Genomic DNA, 25,555 nt, shown 5'->3' with positions numbered 1-25,555 from the left:
GCATTACACTATAAGGCTAACTTTGTGTGGCATTAGATCATAAGCATCCCTAGAAGTGGACACAAGCTGGGTGCAGTGATTAATGTCTGTAATCCCAGCACTATGGGAGGCTGAGGTGGGCAGATCACTTGAGGGCAGGAGTTCGAGACTAGCCTGGCTAACATGGGTAAACTCCGTCTCTGCTAAAAATACAAAAACTAGCTGGGCATGGTGGGGCACACTTGTAATTCCAGCTACTTAGGAGGCAGAGGCAGGAGAATCACTTGAATCCGTGAGGCGGAGGTTACAGTGAGCCAAGATTGTGACCCTGCACTCCAGCCTGGGCAACAGAGTGAGCCTCCATCTCCAAAAAAAGAAAAAAAAAAGAAAAAGAAAAAGCGGACCCAGAATCCCCCAAATGCTTGCCACATGTGCCTCGCATACAGAAAATGCACATATTTATTGAGGAGCTCTATTTGATCATCCACTCATGTCAGAAAAATATGTCACTGTAGAGAATTCTTCCTGAAGCAGGTAAGTAAAGTGTCATAAAAATATAAGTAATAACCTTTGTTGAAATCTCAAGAGCATTTATGGTTATACATTTACAGAATTATTCAATGTACATACAAAATCCTTTTATATTCTAATATCTTTTTAATGAAGGAAAGTTGTATATAAATGCAATAAAAAGAGACAAATACTAGTTAAAATACGAATGAGGGTGAAAAAAGTTTTTAATAGTGATATAAGCTTTAACAAGGAGAAATCTAAGGCTTTGCTCTTTGGAGTGGTTTACAATATATCCTCAGTAAATCCTAAGTTAACAGACGCTCAGTAAATCACAAATCAGCCTCAACTTTTGGTTCACTTTTCTTAGAGCAACAGTAAAAATTGCTTTCAAAAGTGGAGAAACTAACAGTAAATGTTCAGCATTATTGGAAAGCAATATAAAATGCTGTAAAGTTTCAGAAGTTAGTTCCCAGAGGATGACAAACATTTAAGTACTAAGAATCTTCAGCCTTACCTGGAGGGATGCTATTGTCAAATTCAAGGTGCATGGGTAAAGACGGAGGCAGTTGTATTTTTTTAAAGCTCACTTTGAAAGTCATAATGATATATGTATATTTCATGAAAATATGAGCCTTAGTTTAATGGTCTGTTCTCTTTAGACAGATAGGACTCATTTACGTTCTACATGATTGTACCCCAGAACTTCAGACTTAAGATGTTATAAATATTGTTAATCTATTATTTCATGAAGGATATGAAATTTTTGCCTCTTGGATTTGGATAGATGTATGCCAGATTTATGAGGGTGCTTGTTTATAAATGACGGATGCTGCCAAAGCAGAAAACTATTTTTCTTCCATTCAACATCACAAGGTCCTGTTACTAGAGACAGATAAGGGTGAGGAGGCAGCTAAGAAGACCTTGCGGCTAATTGATGGAGTCCTGTGGCAGTCAACAGAAATGAGAAGTTGTCAGTTGGAAAACCTGGCCCCATTTGTAACAACACATAAAAACTATGAAGTACACAGGGGAACCCATAAACCTGATGAGGCGAGGGTCTCCATTTGTATCTATGGCAGAAAAACTTTTGACAAAATTGAAAATGCACTTTCATATGGCAACAGGGTGACCACAAAAAGCTAAACTGCTGCTTTCAAGGCAAATCATAATGAGCTACTCATTGATAACGACTCTGGGTTTACACCTGAAGAACTGCCACCATGCAAAAGCACAACATGCTGAAAACTAAAATGAGCTGTTTCAAGGTGCCTTATCCTCTTTCTCTCCTTCTGTCTTATCCTCTTTCTCTCCTTCTCATGTCTTTTCTAACACTATTACCTTATGGTCTCCATAGGGTATGGGTGTGGGATAAATAAAACTATCTCCCTGCCCTCAGGGGAAATATTTTGGGTAAAATGATTCAAAATGCTATTGAAAATGTGGAGCGTGTTCAAGAGAACTCAAGAGTACCCTTTTGGAGGCAGGGCAGGCCTTCTACCATGCTGCAATGCCCTGTCTCAGTGTTAGCCTCTATTTCAGTGAGTACATTTGGCTTTAGACATGTAAAGTCTGTAACTGTCAAGCAGAAGCTTTGAGAACATTTATCATTTGCCATTTACCTAAAATGAGTGCTTTTATTCAAATTTGTTCTTGAAGAGATTTGTAACTTCTAAAACTTTTGTTCTACTACACCGAAACACTACAGATAATATCCTGCATAGAAATTAAGGATTAGCAATGAAACAAAGCCTTGATGGTCCCTTCACTGCCACAGCTTATACCAAAACAGTCAGCAAGCAATTTAAAAGTCATATACGGTCCTACTCATCAATTCTGTAGAAAATGGTTAGTGGTTTCTTCCTTCGCCTGTTGGAATACTTGCATTTACTCCTCCATGTCACAGAAGTTTAGAAGTAATTGGAACAATGAAACAAGCATGAAACAAGAAATCTCGAGTTTCCATCCTGACTCCATTGGGATTTGAGTTGTGCGACCTGACATAAACCACCTAACCTTCCCATAACCCACGTTCTTCATTGTTACCGTAGTTTTGGGAGCAGCTTGAAGGTGATGACTATATATTATTTCTCTTTAAATCCATAATATCCAACAATGACAACAAAAGACACCACTAGGTTGAAAGTTTTTGAGGGCAACAAATGTCCTTCTATTCACTGTTGCACCCATATGTACTATGCTATTTAGTATAGATAATCAACATTTGTTGAGTGGATAAATGGATATCAAGTTCACTGCATGAATGAATAAACAATGGATGCTAATTTCAGCCCTATCTATCAAAGAGTTAAGAGAGTGAAGTGAAAACATATGTGTAACTACATCTTGTAAGCTGAACAAATTTAAGGTGTTTCTATTGTTATATTTCAACAGAAGATGCTGGCTCAATTATCTTTGCTCTTAATTGCATTTATAAATACATCTATAGCATTTCGAATCATTCCATATGCATTCATCTGTTTAGACAGCAACTGATTAAAGGCTGTTTAGCTCTAAGTAGCTTTATGTACTTTAAACGAGAAATGTAATTTCTTCATATTGATATCTAATTAATTTTTTTAAAAAATCCAATGCTAAAGCCCAGACACATGGACTATTAGGTTGACTATCATAATATTTTATCATTTTTAAGAAGCAGGATTTTTTTGGAGGCTCCGTATTTTTTTAACCTGGTATGAGCTGTTAAATGCTGTCACAAGAGAGCCTTCAATTTGATGTATGGGGCATATTATCACAGGGAAGTGTATTGTCATATGGCATTATGACACTTGTACTCCAGGGGGAAATTTGGGTAGAGTGTCTGGCCAATATGTTCTAGCCATCTTCCTGAAGCTGCCTAATGCTTGCTGTGTTTTGACCCCAATTCTCCCAAAGCACATTTTTCCTCCCTCCCATTATGTTTCCAACTTCCTCTGATGCATCATTAAAAGTTGGGACAGATCCTGGGAGATGATAAAGCCATTTATTTGGATTTCACATGTAACTCTACCTCAACTTCCAAAAAGTGAATGGACAGTTATTCTTACATAACTAAGAAGAATAGCTTTAATGAAATATATCTAATTTTTTGAATCATGTAGTTAGAACTTCTTCCAATAAATGCAATTCATGCTATTACAGTTTAAACCGATTTTGTTTACTGACTGAGAGAAAAAAAAGAAAGCTTGCCATGATATCCCGAAAATTTTATACACAATAGCTCCATTATAACAAATCTCTTTGCATTCATACAGATCTGGATATAACATGAACCAAATTATGTCTCCAAAAGTAACATAAAAGAGAAAAATGTTTGTGCCAAGTGCCAAAATAGCAGGTAAGAGGGCTTCCCTAGCTCTCAGAAGCCTTTTAGACCACTTCTTAGAATAAATAATGTGTGCTCTCGAGGAGCAGAAAGAGTTCACCAGCTGGGCACAGTGGCACACACCTGTAATCCCAGCACTTCAGGAGGTCAAGGCAGGTGGATCACTTGAGGTTGAAGTGGAAGACCAGCCTGGTCAAGATGGTGAAACCCTATCTCTGCTAAAAATACAAAAATTAGCCAGGCATAGTGGTGGGTGCCTGTAATCCCAGCTCCTTGGAGGCTGTGGCATGAGAATTGCTTGAACGTGGGAGGTAGAGGTTGCAGTGAGCCGAGATGACACCACTATACTCCAGCCTGGGCGACAGAGCTAGACTCTGGTCTCAAAAAAAAAAAAAAAAAAAAAAAAAAAAAAAAGTCATCTGTGGATCCCAAGCTTCTTGTTGGATACCCTGAAATCACACCTTGCCTTAAAGGATGTTCCCAGAATGCTGCTCTCCCAGAAGCTCCCTCCGTTAACTCCTGGCTCTTCCCTCTCTTTCAAAACGTAAACAAAACTCTGCCGCTAAGCTATTGATGCTAAAACATGAGAATGGAAATGGAATTAGTCAAGTCTATGGATGTTGTGAGTGCCTGCATAGTTGAAATCTGGCAGCTGAGACATCAAGTGAGTAACATTTTCACTTTTCATTTAAATATCTGAGAATCACAGATACTACTTAAGCCCACTTGGCAGGAACTCTTCATTCAGAAGAAAAAGACCAGTGCTGGGGAATTTCAGTCTCATGAGATCCGCAAGTCAATCATGAATTTTCACTGTGACTTTTACTCTAATTTCTGTCTGACTCCTTAAAGCAACATTGTCTGAAATAAAACATTTCAGTCAATTATCACAGTCATCATTCCTCTTCCCACCCTCTTTCTCCTTACATTGTACCTAGACCTTTTGTGAAGCACTGATTTTTGTGTCTTGTGTTTTTCTAAAACAGGATTTTAAATGAAATGAAAGCCAGATATCAACAAAAATCTATGACTCTGATAAAGCTGTGGGAGCTTTTCAAGGATTTAGAAACAGGCAGTTAACAATACATTAGGTATTACATCGTTTGGACCAGATTTCCCATCTGGGCAAAGCTTCTGGTTTTCCAACTTGAAAATTCTATAAAACTCATGTGGGAATTCTTACTTAGAAGCTGACATATGGTTGACAGTGACAAAAGAACACGTATCTATTTAGCAAATGCACTACTTTTTTTTAAGTGCCATCTTTCAATGACTTTGGTGTAGCTTTTATAAGTATAATAGAACAAATACTTTTTGTTAGCATTAATACTTATACCAAACACAGAGAAACAAAAAGTAATGGCCCAGCAAATGAGTTAACAAATAATTTATACAGATTTTGAGTAAGGAAATATGAAAAATGAGATAACCTCCAAATACAAGTGGTTTCTATTACTTCTAGTCCAAATCTGGACAGTCACAAAGTGAGTGACATCAATACTGTTAGACTACAGGTACTAGAAGGTGGGTAAAAGAGTGGCAGAGGAAGCAGAGAATGCAGGAAGAAAGACCACCACATATGTACTGAAGAAGAGATGCTGTGGTTGAGATTTGTTTTCCTCTCTCCTGGGTTTTAGATCTTAATTCTCGTTCCTTGTTCACACCACTGGTATGCTTTATCCTGGTGTTTTCCAAATGCTCTGTAGGCAAACACAACTGCTAAAAAGTGTCTTTGTTTTACTGAGCACCTGCTAACATTTGAGTATTGGAATGAAAGCCTTGAATCCTTAAACTTTATTTCAAAATATACTCATTGAAATTGGGCATCTCGTAGGTATAAGGCACGCTGTGACTATAATCCAGCCCCCTTTATTTGGATATTCTATTTCTGTATTGCTCTTTCCTTGGTTTTATCTCCTCATCTTTGACTTTTTTTCTCTATTTTCTTTTCTCTTCTTCCACACCTTTCCTTTTCCCTTCAATTATCTGTTTTTCTTCTCTGATTGTTCCATCTCTATTTCTGATTTTGACACTATTTTCTGCTCATTACTTTTACTGTTATCCCTAGAGCCAACCCAATTTTCAAATAATAATATAACTTAAGTGGAACACTGATCTCACTCAGTAGCAACGTTGTAACATGTATGGTACCTACCAACTGTTCTAGTAGCTGAAAGTGACACTAACTTCCATTGTTTTATCATTTTACTTATACGTTTTGCTGGAACGTAAAGAGTATAATTTAGATAACAAAACTTTGGCAGAGTATTGTTCCATAGAGGCAGTGATATCCTGCATTAAACGAAACCAGGCAAGAAGTCAGCAGGCTCCTGCTCTTCCAAACACTGGGTAGCCTCCAGTAAATAACTGCCACATTGTGTATCTCACCACAGTTTGCAATTTTGAAAAATAGAGATAATATTTGATATTATACCTGATAGATATTGATTAAAGACTAATTATATATGTAAGAAGGCTTTGTTCTTTAAAGAGGGAGATGTGCTATGTAATAATCTGGCATTTATGACTATATCTGTTCATCAGATAACATGATTTAGTGATCCTATTGTACAAAGAACAAAAAGTCTTTATTAACAAATTTAGCCTAGCTCAATCCTTCTAGGTTGAAGGGCTTTTGGAGCCAGCATCTACGGGGCCTAATCAATAACGGTCCCTTTTTCCATAGTCTCTTTGTTCGAACAGCTTTTCTGAATCTTCCTTTTACAGCAATGGATTTGATCTTCTCCAAAAGCCACGGGAAAGCAGTCTAAAGTCTCCTTCTAATATTCTCCAATGATTTGAGAAGTAGAAGAGAATCAGAAATGTGTGTTTCCCACAAAAGGGAGGCCCCTAAAGAGAGCATCAAACATAAGAGAAAGGGACATATTCTCTTAGTCTCCTTTAACAGACACTGTTCCTCAAAGAGTCACTGAAACAAGATGACATATCCCTCATGGGTGCAGAGGGGCAGATGTGAGAGTGTGGAAGCCTATTAAACATTCAATTTCATGGTATCCATGCTACAAAAATGATTTTTTTTCTCTTTCCACTGAATGAACCTACCCAGAAATTCTACCGATTCACTGGGACTATGAAATATAGTCTCTTCTTCAGAGGCATTTCACCTAGTAACCCATTTCCATTTATACATGAAGGTCTTCTGTGAATCAGTTCATACGTTGGAAATCATTCCCTTAAAATATGTAAGTCCATTTGTAACTTTGAGGGGAACTCTGAAGATCTTCAAAAAGCATCATCTTTTACTACTAAGCACATTTCCAGATTCATTTAGTAATGCCACTCTCTCAGAAAGTTCCCCCCTTTGGCTCCTCAACTCCTTTTTACTGAGGTAAGAGAACACAAAAATATCTATTAGTAAACAAGTTTAAGGAGTCCTTCACTAAAAAAGTCTACAGTAAAAAACAAACATAAAATAAATAGAAAGAAGTAATAAACTAGGTATTTTAGATGTATTTCCTGATTTTAGTCTAAACACATTGTGATCAAGTAGTCTCTACTCATTTTCATGCATATATACTTATATATATATATTTACATACACACATATATATTTAAATGTATATATTTAATAACATGGAATGGAAACATATCAAATGCTTAAGTTCCGTGCAAACATATAATTCTTCCCGTGAAGAAAACATATTCATATCACAAAAACAAATCATGGAGAGTAACATGCAACAACTGAGGGCAGGAAAATGGGGTCAGGGCAGGTGAACAGGAGAAACACAAAGAATGTAAAGAACAAAAAGTGTCATTGACCTGATTTGTCAGAGTTGTTGCCTGTGATTGGAGTGATGGAGCAGCTGGGATTAGCCTTTGCGCTGTCCTTGGAAGAAACCATTTTGGGTTTATTTTTCGTTGCCTCTAGTGCTTTGACCTTCTTGGCATGTTTACTTCCTTTGTAGTGGGCCTCGGCCTGGCTCTACAAAGGAGAACAAATCAGGCTCATTTTTTGCTAATTACAAACACCACAGTGGATGATCATGCAGGAAAAAAATACATTCGATCATAGGCACCAGACATTTACAACTCAGTACCTGACTATGTTTTTGGCACTTCATGAAATGGTAGACCAGTTCCTAAGAGGGTATAGCATATCGAAACCTCCTATGCAATACAAAGGACCTGCATCTTTAAAAAACCAGACATTACATGAGTGGGCGAAAGGATTAGGGCAAAACTGTGATGAAGGTGAGCTTTATCTTCAGTGCCCTCCCACCAGCGCCCACTGGGGATACTTTTCAAACACTGGCTGGCAGCAGCGGCTTTGAGTGTCCTACCCATGCCTGTGGGTATGACCTTTCACAGTCATTTCCCTTCAACTAAAATCCTGTTTGCCACGTGTCTGCTTTCTTCTGGGCTCTGCTCTGAGACCAACTGGTATGATGAAACGTGTTAATAGGTGCTACTGAGTGAAAATGACACTGAATTTTTTGGTAAGATCTACATGCACTTCATATATCATTTTGATGATTCTAGTTACAAGAACAGATAATATAAGCCACAAAGGAGGTAGTAACAAACCCTTGTTTCTGATCTCAGATGTGATTCTGAAGTCTAAGTGGTTAGTGTTAATTTATAGACAAAGCATATGTAGAGCGGTAACTTCAGTACTAGATCAAAAGGAAAAAGAAAGAGCAAGACAAAACACAAAAACAAATTACAACAAGCCTTGAAAACATTTAATCAACTTACTGACATTTGGAAAATTCTCCTCTGCCTAAACACTAAGGCTTTTCTCTTATTGGTATCTAGTATTAATATATATGTTAATGAAAGAATCTAAGTATATTCACTTGAATTGAATTTTGAAAAGACTGAAAAAATATAAACATGTATTTAGTGAAAAGAAACAAAACTAAACATAAATGGTATATTAGCTTAGTTATAAAAGTGAAATGGATGATAAATCTTATGCAAAGCAAGATGAACTTTTGTTAGAGGATTTCTAAAGAAATAATGACTTTAAAAGACATCAGTGTTCTTTATATACTTGTATGTGTTTGAAGAGGATTAAATGAACCTTTCCACTCATTCTCCTCAACAAGCCTAATACAGGTGATAAGTGTGTGTGTAGGTAGGTAGTTGGAAGTGATAGTGGACAGAATGGGTCTCTGTCCTTAGGGTCTAGTGAGGTTTCACACATACCTGAGGTAACAAGTACAGTGGAGAGCTATCCATATACAAGGGTGAGCTAAAACAGCAAAAGATGCATGCTATGGGAGATACAGGACCACAAAACAATGGACCAGAGAGGAGCAGTATTAATGAAGACTTCCTAAAATGGGTAACTTTTGATTTGAGATTTGAGGAAAGGGGTCCATATATACTGGTAGAGAAGAATACATTTCTGGTTGGAGGATGCAGGCCTAAGGCAAGGACTGACACTAGAGTGCCGCAACAGCGAGGGCCATGGCTGGAGAGGTGCTTACATGGGCCTCTTGGTGGAACATCATCAACATGAGTCAAGGAAACTAGATGTGTAGTTATGTAGAGGAGGTCACCACTGAGGTGAGATTCTCAAGCAGAGGCCTGATGATACACATAAATTCCAAATGGGGAAGACTTCTGCAACAGCTATTTATTACGTTTGTTGGATTGAATATGAGAGAAAAGAGATGACGCAGAAAGGAAGGCAGCAGAGAGAATATATGATTCTTCTGGTAAAATCATTAGTGGAGAATATGACTATAATAAAGTCCCTGTTATAATAATATCATTGATTTCTTGAAGACTTTGTTATTATCAGTCCTCCTTCTGCCCTTTGCTTAAGTGGAACCATTTCACTACTAACTACTAGAGACAAAGCACTCTTCTAACATGCCATGATTAGACTAAGCCATCTAAGGTTGATTATTGTGTGTTGTTGGAGTGTTTCTTCTGACTTTCCTGCTTGTTTCACTCCAGCTCACCAGGACATGTTGCTTTGCTATCTTCAGACATCCAGCCATAGCTAGTTCAGCAGAACTGGTGATGGTGAGCACCATTTCAATGCCAGCATTACTTCCAGATCTTGGTGGGTGATAAGTTTACTTTATCCTAAGCTCATAAATGATGATGATGAATTTGTTCATGCCAAATATTATAGATGATACAATCACAAGTATTAAGGGTCATGCGGTGAGTTAATCATCATATCCATATATTTGCTCTCCCATTTAAATGGAAGCTTGGTGATAGATTCATGCCACAGTCTGTTTTTCAGTGTACCTTGATTCTGCTGTGTTATTTCTTGTAGGGTGGGAGGTGGTTGGGGAAAAAACATTGCTTTGCTAGTTGTGTACTCTAAGGATAGGTTTTGGGCATTTTAGTGATTTTCCTAGCATATAGCCCAGATTACCCAAGGTCTATAGCCTTGTACTGACTATACATAGTCCCTAACTTCCTGAATATCTTTTCATACATATCTTTTTAGATTTTCATTGACTTGACATTGCTCTTGCTTGGTTTGCTCAAGGACTTCTTATGTTGTTCTCTGTCAAGTTGGAAAAAAATCCCACAGGGGGAGAAAAGTGTAACATTATTTTAGGGCCTTTATTACCAACCAAGAATGTTTGAATCCAACTAATATAGTTTGGTAGTTATACATTAAGAAAATATGCAAATAAAAATTAGAAATTGATAACGTAATATAATAATAATGATTAATATTACTGAGCTTACTGTTTCAGGCACAATTCTAAATGCATTACATATTTTAACTCATTTAATCCTTATAATATCCTATGACATAGGCATTATTGGCCAGCACTTTACAAATGGGAAACTGGGCATTGAGAAGTTAAATAACTTATAAAAAGTCACACAGTTGGGTGGAGAAGCCATGGTAGATATAAAATGCTTACATGCATATCCCTATTTAATTATATACCCACATTATACATATACATACCTGCACTAAGTTAACATTGTAATTTTATTAGAAGTAAAAAATATACCCAAAGATACCATGCTGCTTTTAATTACTCAGAGGATTATAACTCAATCCTATAGAAATTTCTATGAGTAGGAAATACATACTTAATTCATGGGAAATATGCTAATATTAAACATCAGGTCTGATCCTTCTGTTGAGTAAAGAAAGTTCCACTTTTAGGGCAGGTGCAGTGCCTGAAAGTCCAGCACTTTGGGAGGCCCAGGAGGGAGTATAGATTGAGCTTAGGAGTTTGAGACCAGCTTGGGGAACATCTCGAGACCTTGTTTCTACCAAAATTCAAAAAAATTAGCTGAACATGCCTGTAGTCCCAGCTTCTTGTGCGGAAGAAGCAGATGGATCACTTGAGCCTGGGAAGTCGAGGCTGTAGTGAGCCCTGAGTGTGCCACTGCACTCTGGCCTGGGCAACAGAGTGAGACTTCATCTCAAAAAAAAAAAAAAAAAAGTTCCGCTTTTTAAATATATAACAATTTCTACAAGGTATCAGGAGACCTGCTAAAAACTCATCTTTCGCAGTACACTAAATAGTGCAGCGTTACTTTAGTGCCCTTTGGCTAAAGAAACATATGGTTCTCTAAATAAAACCTCCAAGTACAAGATAAACAGAGTGTCATTTCCTCATTACTATTTCTTGGCATCCGTGTCGAAAGTTAACAGCGTCAATTAACACTTGGGATAAGGATCCAGCTAAGTGACACTTCACTGGCCAAGATGGAAAAAACTCTCCATAGCCATGATCCACTTCTGCTTTGAGTTCAGGGCCAGGGAGAGAAGTGCAACAAGGCTTTTTAGCTTCTATTGACTGTTGTTTGGGAAAAAGGGAGTGGAAGACTGTGAAATAAAGACAGAATGGCAAGTGCCACTTCCTTATATTTGGCATCTTTCCCATTCTCCTGTGGTATTCTTAGTAGTGGCACTTTGCTATCCCTAGTACTGTGTCTGAGGCAGTGTCAACAGCTTCTAAATGCTGGGCAAATCTTCAAGTGAAACTGAGACACTGTTAAGTAGCAAAAGATTAACCTGACTTCATTATCTAGGAGCCTTCTTACTTGAGGAATGAAAGAAACAAGGACAGGAGCGATAAAACCCATGAAATAGGCAACACACGTCAAGCCCATCAACAATGGCTCTTGTGTCACTTCTAAGAGACTAGGTTGGCCAAGCTGACTTAGTTTACACCCAATGAGTAGTTAGCAGACACATGTTTGTCTAGCACTAATGGCTTGCATTCTGCTTCCCCTCCTAAAGTGCTGCTGTGCCCCTTACTGGCCGTGAACAAAGAAACCTCTTCACAAGAATTGCCAGAATTAGAAAGTCGCCCAAATCACTACACTGACCTTCACATAAGAATTCATCAGCATATAGGTTCTTCTCTGAAGGCCACTCTGGTAATTACCTGACCACCCACTGATAGAAGAATAGCTTTGATAGGAAATGACAACTTGGAATGTTTTCTTCCATTAATAACTTTTGTTGCTAAAGCTCTTCACTTTCTCAAATCCTTTACATTTCTTAGAACCCCATTGGTCCAAACAAAAAAGATAAAGAATGAGATGACTTAGTGCTTCAAAAACAAAGATGTAACCCAAAAACTTCTAAAATTCACTGTGTTCTCATTTCTGATTTTTATCTTATTTATTTATTTTCTTTTTTTTTTTTTTTTTTTGAGACAGAGCCTCGTTCTGTCACCAGGCTGGAGTGCAATGGCACAATCTTGGCCTCACTGCAACCTCCACCTCCCGGGTTCAAGTGATTCCCCTGCTTCAGCCTCCTGAGTAGCTGGGACTACAGGTGTGCACCAACATGTCCAGCTAATTTTTTGTATTTTAGTAGAGACGGGGTTTCACCCTGTTGGCCAGGCTGGTCTCTATCTCCTGACCTCGTGATCCTCCCACCTCAGCCTCCCAAAGTGCTGAGAATACAGGTGAGAGCTACTGCGCCCAGCCTGATTTTTACCTTATTTCTAATTTGGACTTCAGAGAGATGGCTAGGAACTTGAATGAGGACATTAAACTGTGCTCACTTTGTATGGAAAACACAGTCCAAGGACAAACTCACAAAGTGAATGGGGAAAGAAAATGGCCCTGGAGAAAGTACTTGCCTATCTATTTACCAATAGAACCAACATTTTTTGCATTTTAAAAAGTAATTAGAACTGTTCCCTTAATTAAAGAAAGTGCATAATTAAAACTACTGGCATCTGTTTTTTTTCCTGAGACCTTAGATTTCAATGTGTTAAGCAGGGTTATAAGGGAAATAGCAGAGGTCAGCTAATTATCAGGAAAACCCAATATACTAAAATGCCAAATAAAACGTATGTCAAATGAACTACCATAAAACAGGCTAAACTAACAAAGGGGAAACCTGATGACTTATTCTGCAAAAAATTATTTAGTACCTGCCATGGTCTAGATATTGTAAAAGATTAAAAACAAAGACCCCTACTTGCCAGAATGGTGGTTGGAAGAAAAGACAAGCATACAAATAACTATAATCCAAAGCAGAAGGCAGAATTGTAAAATGGGAGGTACCAAGAAACAAAGAATATGAGAGTCAGGGGAGAGGTAAATCTCTTAAGACTGAAGAAATCAAGGAAGCTCCATGAAAAGAGGGTATCAGAGCTGAGTTCTGCTGCAAGGGCAGGGCTCTGGAGTGGCAGAATGGAGATGAAGGTATTATGGGCAAAGGGAACAACATGTGCCAGGGCACTGAGTCCTGTGTATTATACAGTGTTTCCTGGGCACGTACACTTTTCAGTTTCACTAGAATAGAGATATAAAGGGAACAACAGGGAAAGGTTGCTACGTTGTACTACCTTGAAAATGATGGTTCCCTGTACCACAGAAACATATCATAGTGTTTTCAATTAAAAATCAAATATTCTATTTGTAGGCATTTTGTATAGAAAATGATTATGATGTAAGATGTTGCTCTTACATCACAAATTTTATCCTCTGCTCCAAACTACAATCCTACATTAAATTAATTAAGTTATTTATATTGAATCTTTAATAATTATTTGAGACAAAAGCAAGACACTTAAAATGCTATAGTTGGCCGGGCGCGGTGGCTCAAGCCTGTAATCCCAGCACTTTGGGAGGCCGAGGCGGGCGGATCACGAGGTCAGGAGATCGAGACCATCCTGGCTAACACGGTGAAACCCCGTCTCTACTAAAAATACAAAAAAAAACTAGCCGGGCGAGGTGGCGGGCACCTGTAGTCCCAGCTGCTCGGGAGGCTGAGGCAGGAGAATGGCGTAAACCCGGGAGGCGGAGCTTGCAGTGAGCTGAGATCCGGCCACTGCACTCCAGTCCGGGCGACAGAGCGAGACACCGCCTCAAAAAAAAAAAAAAAAAAAAAAAAAAAAAAAAATGCTATAGTTAAACATGCTAAGAAACTAAAGTTTACTGAGTAATAGTTAAATAATTACTTAAATCATTGTTTCAAGATAAAACTGTTTTTACTATTACAATGCTTTTGGCATATACTTGTTGCATTCATAAGATCACACACTCTCAGAGACAAAGGTACAATATAGGAAGCATAAGCTATACCCAAGAAAAAGGCTTACTTATCCAAAGATTGCTAGTAAGATTTTCTGCTGATATTTGCAATTGTAAGGCCTGCAATATCAGTAATGACATACTATTGGCTTTGATATTCACTTCATTCAATTCTCATCTATTGGGATCTCTTGAAAACAAAGTCCAGACAAAATTATAACTATTATGAGCCTTTTGGCTTAAAAAGACAATGTCTTTGCTAATTGCTAATTTATATCTAGTGAAACACTACCAGTTGCTATGGCCTGTCTAGGGCCATCACATTGCATAACTCTGCAGGCCACTATTTACATATATTTCAACATTAGTAGTATCTTCTGGATTGTGCCAGACCAGAGTTGTACCTATGACATTCTATATTTACTGACTTTATAATATACATGTAAAAAACCCCATCAACTCCAAATATTTCTATGTTACTAAAGTGAAAGTGGTTGCTTTCTAAGAAGAAAATGATGTGTACTCCGGACTGCTAATTCTCTTTGGGCCCAATTTAGATTCTATCAAATATTATAAGATAGAATTACAGTTCTTGCGTAACAGCTGCTTTAAAATACCACTATTTGAATATATGAGCATTACATACACAAACACACACACACATACATGTTCAATCACATTATCAAAAATCTTCAATGTAGGCAAAATTCATTTCTTAAAATGCTAAGATCTTTAGAGGGCTTGAAATTAATTTTTCAAATGTGCTTATTTGTCAGCTAAGAGTCTTGATGCTCATGTTTCTTGCCCATGATTCATTGGTGGAATTACTTACACACAGAAATATAGAGAAGTTAAATGGACCAAATAACTATGACAGAATTTACATGATGAATTAGAAAGATGCTGCAGTTTGAGTTAAAAATCAGCTGGAATATAGTAAAAAAAAAAAGTGCTTTTAAAAAATAAATAAAATGATTTCTTATAATGGAGTTTCAAGTGAATAAAATTTTGTCTCATTTTCCAAGTTTTATATTTCACTTTCAATTACTGGAAGGCAGATTATTAATTTTAGATGATTCCCAGCAATCTACATTTCTTCCCCTGGACATTCACTGACACTCTATGTTACTAGTTTAGGGGTGAGTAGCACAGGGCATAAGAGAGACAATTATTTAAGCTTGGCTGTATCAACTGTGATCTGAACACAAATCTTTTCATTTGTTCAGTTCTGTGCTCTCTCTCTCCTTTAGTTCTCTCCTGTATTTCAAATCAGACCATAATTTAAAATTATCTTCTTTTATAAATAAGTTTATTATATATTTACCAAGGTAAAGTTAATCTTAGATGATTAGTTCCTTAATTCTATGAATGAATACTGTACATTTTAGATATTTTAGTTTGAAAAAGATGTTTCTCTCACCAACCTAATGGAAGTAGGTTTATATGAATTTTTCAACATAGGTAATGAGTAATAAAATGATTTTTATTTAATGTCACAATTTAACATCATCACAATTTATTTAAGAATTCATCAAGAAATATCTTGCTTAAGAAAGCAAGACTACTTAACTCTCCATTTAAATTATATTACAATTTTAGAAATTCTAAAAGGTATATTTACTTCACCTTCTGGATTGGTATCTGATCTGAGTCAATTTAATGATAAATGTATACGTAAACTCTTAGTATATGCACTAGAGTTTAAGGAAGGCCACACGAAGTAAATGAAACCTGGCAAAGCATGACTTTGGCCACTCTCTCAAATCATAAGAGGAGGCAAATCACAAACTTCATGAATAATGCACTTGATAAACTATATTCTTTGTTATACCAGAGTGAGAAAATGAGTTCTCTGTCTACTAACATAATTTTAAATATGAAATAACGGGAACCATTATAATTTGTAAAAATATCTAATTTTCTCAAAGAATTATGTATATAGGGACCTCATCTTTTAGAAGTTCTGAACTTTAGAGATTTAATAAAACACATGGATAATATTTTTTATTTTTCATTTGCTTATTTACTTTAGATACAGGGTCCCACTCTGTCACCCAGCTTGGAGGGCAGAGGGGCCATCATAGCTTGCTGCAACCTCAAACTCCTGGGCTCACGCTGTCCTCCTGCTTTAGCCTCCCAAGTAGCTGGGACTACAGGTACATGCCACCATTCCTGGCTATTTTTAAAAAATTTTTTGGAGAGGTGAGGTCTTGGTATATTGCTCAGGCTGGCCTTAAAACTCCTGGTCTCAAGTGATCCTACTGCCTCGCCCTCCTAAATTGCTGAGATTTCAGGTGTGCAACACCATGCCTGGCCATCTTTTATTTTATAATATGACAGAAAATATTATAATATTATAATTTGTTAATAACTACTTACTATTTTTGAATTACTTTATGATTTTCCCAAAAGTATTTAAAAATAGAAATCACCCATCTCCCTCAAATTAATTTCACATCTTATATTAAACTGGGAAATCTTAGTTGATAATTCTCAGCTACCTTGACATATAAAGGAGGATATTTCAGAGTTTATAGTGTTTTCACAGTTATATCCCAAGTTGCTAATGTGTTTGAGAGTGCTGTTATCTTTCAGTGGGAAAACAGACTGCCATTGTGTGCTTCATAATGGCAATTTTTGTTACTCAATGATAAGTAATGCAATATAATTCAAGTTTATGCATTAAAGCTGTGACTTTATAGCTAACTGATTCAAGCCTTCTGATGGTCTTTTAAATTAGGCTCCCAGGCTTCCACACATTAATTTTTAATCAGTCCAGAAGGTATTACACTTACTTTGATTTCCACATTAAGGAAATTTACATAAATAATACAAAATAAATCTAAAATTAGAATTTGCATTATGTCTCCTTTTGTTTGACAAACAGTATCCTTAAAGTAGATGAAAGTGGCAAAGTAACTTTGAAAGTTCAATGCTCTGAGAATTGGTTGAAGAATAGCATTAGTAACATTTTATATATGTTTAATATGTTATTTACTTATCATTACTCATTTGAAAACCTGTTTCACAAAACAGGTTTTTGTAAAATTCATACTCCAAAACCCTAAACCAATTACTAAAACCTAGAAGACATCTTATAATTAAAAATTAAGTGGAATAGGTAAATGTGAAGATTAATAACAGATACCTTCAAAACACAATATAACTAAGAGAAAATAATGAAAACACATCTTTAGTAGTCACTTAGCCCATCTGAGTCATGCTAAGGTTGTTTCTATACTGAAATTCCAGATTAAACAAGAAGTTTTCATTCAAAATTAATTGGGTCAACCTTCCTCACATATAAGAGATTGGTCTGCTGGAGGCAAAACAAAAATAATAATATCTATAACTTTGATTCACTGATAAAATCTAAAATATTTTAATATAATCAGCAAATGCTAGTGGGTTTCCACTTTCTGATTCTGTGTGATATTGTCCAAAAGTTCTACTCACCAACAGTAGTCATAACAAAAGTCATACATATATGGTATCATCACTGTGAATTGTTTTAATTCAACTCAATTTAGCAATGTTTTATTATGTATCATGTAATAGGTGTTTCAGAAGACATGGTTTGTGACTTCTAGGAGCTTATAATCTTGTGTAGAGGATAACAAAAGTGAATACCATATATAGGTATATGGCATGTATATGTGCACATATGGCATGTATATGGCATGTATATATATATGTAGGTTTGTGTGTGTGTGTGTGTATATATATATATATATATATAGCAGAGGGAAAAAAATATTCTAAAAGGAGGAACGTAACACTGAGGGTCCATCCATTCTTCAACGCAACAAATATCTATCGAACACGTGTTATATTCTAGGCATTATTCTAAGTGCTGTGGAATACAGGTCTATTGAAACTTGTGTTCTAATATGGGGACATAGATAAGAAATTATAAATTTATATATATATTAGTATTAATGGATAAGTGATATACCTATGAATATGTGATATAGTGCTATAAAAAATAAAGACAAGTAAGGGGTAGACTATGGTGTAATGTGCCATTTTAAGTATCAAGGTAATTCTGTTGAGAGGGCATTTTCACAGAGACCTGAATGAAGTAAGGGATTAACCAGGTAGATATCTGTGAGAAGAGTACTTCAGGTTCAGGGAACAACAAATATCTATTGTAAGGATTTTGATTTTTATTCTGAGTAGATGCATAATCATAGGAGTGTTTTAAATCAGAAGAGAAACCTTGTTTGGCTTCCATTTATTAAAGGATTGCATTTGTTGCTGTATGGAGAACCAACCGTGTGTGTACAGTGGAGAGGCTGGGGGTGAGGCAAAGGAGGCTCATCCAGGAAAGAGATGAAAAGGGTTCAAAATTAAATTCCACTGACCAATCAGAAAGGCTTCAGAAACATAATTTTCTTAACCGACATTTATAATTTTTCACATATCTGCAATTTTTGGACATAAATCATCCATAATTTTGATGGAATTTTATGTTCAGCTAGCTAGCAATTACTTTTGTTTCTTTTAAATTTAAATTGTATTTTTTAAGATCTAGGTAAAACAATCATACAGTTAAAAGTATAAAAAAAATAAGCAGGCCGGGCGCGGTGGCTCAAGCCTGTAATCCCAGCACTTTGGGAGGCCGAGACGGGCGGATCACGAGGTCAGGAGATTGAGACCATCCTGGCTAACACAGTGAAACCCTGTCTCTACTAAAAAAATAGAAAAAACTAGCCGGGCGAGGTGGCGGGGGCCTGTAGTCCCAGCTACTCTGGAGGCTGAGGCAGGAGAATGGCGTGAACCCGGGAGGCGGAGCTTGCAGTGAGCTGAGAGTGTGCCACTGCACTCCAGCCTGGGCGACAGAGCGAGACTCCGTCTCAAAAAAAAAAAAAAAAAAAAAAAAATAAGCAGAGAAAAGTTACCTCTTAGATTCAGCAACCAGTTGTTATCACTTTCTTGTGTATCCTGCCAGGGATTGTTTACATGCCTATCAAGCAAATGTATACATTTATGTGTATTTTTTCTTTCTTTTATTTGTAGACAAGTGACTACACATTACATATGCTGTTCTGCACTTTGCCTTTTCTATTTAGCAAAAGGCTTTAGAGATATTTCATATGTGTAATTAAAAAGTTTTCTAATTTTTTAAAGTGGTTATGTATATTTATTTTATTATTGTGTGGTAGCTACAGGGCAAAACTCCTTCTGCTTGATAAAAGCAGAGGGAAAAGTAAAGGGGACTTTGTCTTGCACCTTTAAGACAAAGTAAAGGGGTATCAGCATGGCCACAGAGGGGTAGAACACCAAGTGTACTCTTGGGGTCCCCAGATCCAGGACTGGACTCTTGGATAGCATTTCTGGACCTGCCTTGTGCCAGAGGGGGCGCCCACTGCCTTTAAGGGTGAGTCCCAGGCCAGGCAGCATTCATGACAAGCTGACTTAAGAGACCCTGGGCCTTAAGGGAACATTGACAGAAATCTGGCAGTACCCCTCTTGGTCTGAGGTGGTGGTGGCTATGAGGTAAGGCTCCTCTGCTTTTGGAAAGGGGAAGGAAGAATGGTATTTTGTGGTTTGAGTGCCAGCTCAGCCTCAATACAGTAGAAGACCAGGTAGACTTCTAAGGTTTTTTACTCTAGTACCCAACTGACAGATACCACTTCTGGACCCACCTGGAAACTGGGCGACCTCACTGCCCTAAACGGAAGAAAACAGGCCTGGTTGGCTTTGCCACCTGCTTATTGTAAAGTCCCAGGGCCTTGAGTGAACATAGGCAGTAGCCATCGAGTGGTTGCAACAGGCCTTGGGTGAGACCCAGTGCTGTGTTGGCTTTAGGTCTCACCCAGCATAGTCATAGTGGTAGTGGCCACAGGGGTGCTTGTCAATCTATCCCTCAGCTTTAGGTGGCTTAGAATGGAGAGAGATCCTATATGTTTGGGAGAAATTAAGGGAAAAGGACAAGTCTCTGCTTGGTAATCCAGAGAATCTTCCCAGATCCTGTCCAAGACCATCAAGGTGGTGCCTCTGTGAGTCTGCAAGTACCGCAGTGTTACAGGGATTGGGGTGCCCCTAAAGCAGATACAGCTTAGATCACAATACCCAAGTCCTTTCAAATATCTGCAAAGCCTTCCCAAGAAGGACGGCTACAAATAAGCTCAGACAGTGAAGACTACCTAAATACCTAACTCTTCAATGCCCAAATAACATCTACTAGCATCAACACTATCCAGGAAACTATGACTTCACCAAATGAACTAAATAAGACATCAGGCACTAATCCTAGAAAATCAGTTTCATACAGAGAATTCAAAATAACTGTGTTGAGGAAACATAAAGAAATTCAAGATAACACAGAGACGGAATTCAGAATTATATTAGATAAATTTAACAAAGAGATTGAAATAATTAAAAAGAATCAAGCAGAAATTCTAGAGCTGAAAAATGCAATTGACATCCTGAAGAATTCATCAGATTTCTTTAATAGCAGAATTGATGAAGCAGAAGAAAGAACTAGTGAGCTTGGAAACAGGCTATTTGAAAATACATGGAGAGAGGAGACAACAGAAAAAAGAAAAAAAAAAAAAACCAATGAAGTATACCTACAGGATAGAAAAACAAAGCCTTGAATAGGCAAATCTAAGAGTTATTGGCCTTAAAGAGGAGGTAGAAAAAGAGATAGGGATAGAAAGTTTATGCAAAGATATAGTAACAGAGAATTTCCCAAACATAGAGAAAGATATCAATATCCAAGTACAAGAAGGTTTAGAACACCAAGTAGATTTAACCCAAAAAGACTACCTCAAGGTACTTAATAATCAAAGCCCCAAAGGTTAAAAATAAAGAAAAGATTCTAAAAGCAACAAGAGAAAATAAACAAATCACATACAATAGAGCTCCAATACATCTGCCAGCAGACTTTTCAGTGGAAATCTTAAAGGCTAGGAAAGAGTGGCATGACATATTTATAGAAGTGAAGGAAAAAACTCTTTTATCCTAGAACAGTATATCTGACAAAAATATCCTTCAAACGTGAAGGAGAGGCCAGGAGTGGTGGCTCATGCCTGTAATCTCAGCACTTTGGGAGGCTGAGGCAGATGGATCACTGTTCGAGGTGTTTGAGATCAGCCTGGCCAACATGGCAAAATGTTGTCTCTACTGAAAACACAAAAATTAGCTGGGTGTGATGGTGCATGCTGTAATCCCAGCTACTTGAGAGGCTGAGGCCCAAGAATCACCTGAACCTGGGAGGCAGAGGTTGCAGTGAGCTGAGATCACACCACTGCATTTCAGCCTGGGCAACAGAGTGAGAGTATGTCTCAAAAAGAAACAAACGAACAGACAAACAGAGTAACAAAGACTTTCCCAGACAAACAAAAACTGAGGTATTTCATCAAGATCAGACCTATTCTGTAAGAAATGCTAAAGAGAGTATGTCCATCAGAAAGAAAAGGACATTGATGAAAAATAAATAATCATGTAAGGTACAAAACTCACTTGTAACAGTAAATACACAGAAAAACACAGAATAAGATAACACCGTAACTGTGGTATGTAAACTACCCTTAGCCTAAGTAGAAAGACTTAGCAATGAATCAATGAAAAATAACAGCTACAACAACTTTTCAAGACATAGTACAATAAGATAGAAACAAAAAGTTAAAAAGTGGGGGGATAAATTAAGACATTAAGTTTTTTATTGGTTTTCTTTTTGCTTGTATGTTTATGCAAATAGAGTTAAGTTCTCATCAGGTTAAAATAATAGGTTATAAGATACTATTTGCAAACCTAATGGTAAACTCAAACCAAAAAAAAAAAAAATACAATGAATATACAAAAAAATAAAAAGGAAGAAACTAAATCATATCACCAGAGAAAATTGCCTTCACTAAAGGAACACAAAAAGGAAAGAAAGAAGGAAGGAAGGATGGAAGGAAGGAAGACAAGACCATAAAACAACCAGAAAATAAATAACAAAAATGGCAGGAGTAAGTCCTTACTTATCGATAACATTGAATGTAAATACACTAAACTCTCCAATCAGAAGACACAGACTGGCTGAATGGATGAAGAAACAAGACCCATTGATCAGCTGGCTGTAAAAAACACACCACTTGTAAAGACACACAGATTGAAAATTAAGGGATGTAAAAAGATATTCCACACTAATGGATACCAAAAAAGTAGTAGGAGTTGCTATATCTTATATCAGAAAAAATAGATTTCAAGACAAAAACTGTAAGAGACTATATAGTGATAAAGGAGTCAATTCAGCAAAATAATATAACATTTTTAATATACATGCACCCAACATGGGAGCACCCAGATAAATAAAGAAAATGTTATTAGAGCTAAAGAGAGACACCCCAATACAATAACACCTGGAGACTTCAACACCCCACTTTCAGCACTGGGCTGATCTTTCAGACAGAAAATCAACAAAGAAACATCAGACTTAATCTATACTATAGATCAAATGGACTTTTAATAGATATTTATAGAACATTTAATCTAATGGCTGTAGAATACATATTCTTTTCCTCAACACATGGCTCATTCTCAAGAATAGACCATAAAAAACTACATACAACAAGCCTACACATATAGACCAAATGGACCTATTAGATATTTACAGAACATTTAATCTAATGGCTGTAGAATACATATTCTTTTCCTCAACACATGGATCATTCTCAAGAACAGACAAAAAAAAAAAAAAAAAAAACTCATAGCAAGCATTAAAACATAAAAAAAAAATTGAAATATTTTCGAGCATCTTCTCTGACCACAGTGGAATAAAACTAGAAATTCATAACAAAAGGAATTTTGGAAACTATACAAATATATGGAAATTAAGCAATATGTTCCTGAATGATGAGTGGTTCAATGAACAAATTAAGAAGAAAATGAAAAAATTTATTGAAACAAATGATAATGGAAACACAACATACCCAAACCTATGGGATACTGTAAAAGCAGTACTAAGAGAGAAGTTTATAGTTATAAGTGCCTACATCAAAAAAGAGAAAAACTTCAAATAAACAATCTAATGATGAATCTTAAAGAAACAGAGAAGCAAGAGCACCAAACCCAAATTTTGTAGAGAAAAAGAATAGAGCAGAAATAAATAAAATTGATACGAAAAACAAATACAAAAAATCAATGAAACAAAAATTTGGCTTTGAAAAATGTTACACAAAATTAACAAATGTTTAGCTATACTAAGAAAAAAAGACAGAAGATCCAAATAAGTAAAATCAGAAATGAAAAAGGAGACATTACAACTGATTCTGCAGAAACTTAAAGGGTCTTTAGTGGAGGGAGGATACCACCCCTCGTATTGTCTTATGCCCAATTTCTGCCTCCAAAGAAAGAAAAAGTAAAAACTAACAGGCAGAAATGAAATCCACAGGCAGACAGCCCGGCACCACACCCTGGGCCTGGTACTTAAAGATCGACCCCTAACCTAATCGGTTATGTTATCTATAGATTACAGACATTGTATAGAAAAGCACTGTGAAAATCTCTATCCTGTTTTGTTCTGATCTAACTACTAGTGCAGCAGCCCCCAGTCACGTACCCCTGCTTACTCAATCGATCACGACCCTCTCATGTGCACCCCCTTAGAATTGTGAACACTTAAAAGGGACAGGAATTGCTCACTCATGGAGCTCAGCTCTTGAGACAGGAGTCTTGCTGATGCTCCCGGCTGAATAAACCCCTTCCTTCTTTAACTCGGTGTCTGAGGAGTTTTGTCTGTGGCTCGTCCTGCTAAAGTGGTTACTATAAGAAACTATAAACCAATAAACTGGAAAATCTAGAAGAAATGTGAAAATTCTTAGATACATACTAACTACTAATGTTGAACCAGGAGAAACCCCCAAACCTAAAAAGACAAATAACAAGTAATGAGATAGAAACTGTAACAAAAAGCCCCCCAGTAAAGAAAAGCCTGGGACCTGATAGCTTCACTAATGGATTCTACCAAGCATTGGAAGAACCAATATTAATCCCACTCAAATTATTTCAAAAAATTGAGGAGGAGGGAATACTCCAAACTCTTTCTACAAGGCCAGTATTACACATTACAAAGACATAAAAAACAAAACCAAAAAAAACCCCAAAAAACTGCATGCAAATATCTCTGGTGTATATCAATGCAAAAATCCTCAATAAAATACTTGGAAACTGAATTAGACAATACATTAGGAAGATCATTCATCATGACAGGTGGGATTCATCCTTGGGATGCAAGGATGATTTGACATATGCAAATCAATCAATGTGATATATCATATCAACAGGATGAAGGATTAGAACCATGTGATCATTTCAATTGATGCTAAAAAAGCATTTGAAAAATTCAACATCCCTTCATGATAAAAACCTGAAGAAAACAGAGAATAGAAGGAACATACCTAATAATAAAAGCCATATACTACAGACCCACAGCTAGTATTATACTGAATGGGGAGAAACTGAAACTTTCCTCTAGGATCTGGAACATGACAAAGATGCCCACCGTTACCACTGTTATTTAACATAGTACTTGAAGTCCTAGCTAGAGTGATCAGACAAGAGAAAGATATAAAGGACCTCCAAATTGGAAAGAAAAATGTCAAATTATCCTTATTTGCAGATAATATTATATTATATTTGTAAATACTTAAAGACTCCACACATAAAAACCTATTAGAACTGATTAAAAAAATTCAGTAAAGTTGCAGAATACAAAATTAACATACAAAAATCTGTAGCATTTTTATATGTGAACAGTGAACAATGTGAAAAAGATATAAAAAAGTAATCCCATTTACAATAGCCACACATAAAATTAAATATCTAAGAATTAACCAAAGAAGTGAAAGATCTTTACAAAGAAAACTGTAAAATTGATGGAAAAAATTGAAAAGGACACAAAAAATGAAAGGATATTCCATGTTCATGGAATGGAAGAATCAGTATTATTAAATTGTCCATACTACCCAAAGCAATCTACAGATTCAATGCAATGATATTTTTCACAGAAATAAAAGAAAAACTATCTTAAAATTTATATGGAATCACAAAAGACCCAGAATCACCAAAGGTATCCTATGCCAAAAGAACAAAACCGGAGGAATCACATTATCTGACTTCAAATTATACTACAGAGCTGTTACTGGCATAAAAGCAGATACACAGACTAATGTGACAGACTAGAGAACCCAGAAACAAACTCAGATACCTCAGTGAACTCATTTTTAACAAAGGTGCCAATAACATACACCAGGTAAAAGGGAATGTCTTCAATAAATGGTGTTGGGA

The 25,555-nt window shown here is 36.6% G+C and overlaps 1 protein-coding gene across 9 annotated transcripts in view; it reads right to left on the bottom strand.

Annotated features, from left to right (window-relative positions):
• Positions 1-25,555, bottom strand: part of ZNF385B (zinc finger protein 385B) — a 435,288-nt gene that overhangs the window by 33,746 nt on the left and 375,987 nt on the right. For 8 of the 9 annotated variants that reach the window (XM_033230981.1, XM_033230987.1, XM_033230988.1 and 5 more), the window contains one exon: positions 7,598-7,760. The exons of the other annotated variant lie outside the window; for it this stretch is intronic. In XM_033230981.1, coding sequence (XP_033086872.1) covers positions 7,598-7,760 — 163 coding nt within the window. The remainder of the gene's footprint in view (positions 1-7,597; positions 7,761-25,555) is intronic. 9 annotated transcript variants of the gene reach the window in all.

The sequence above is a fragment of the Trachypithecus francoisi genome, unplaced genomic scaffold (assembly GCF_009764315.1).
Source record: "Trachypithecus francoisi isolate TF-2019V2 unplaced genomic scaffold, Tfra_2.0 Lachesis_group13, whole genome shotgun sequence".
NCBI lineage: Eukaryota > Metazoa > Chordata > Mammalia > Primates > Cercopithecidae > Trachypithecus > Trachypithecus francoisi.
This window is presented reverse-complemented; position numbering and strand designations above follow the sequence as displayed.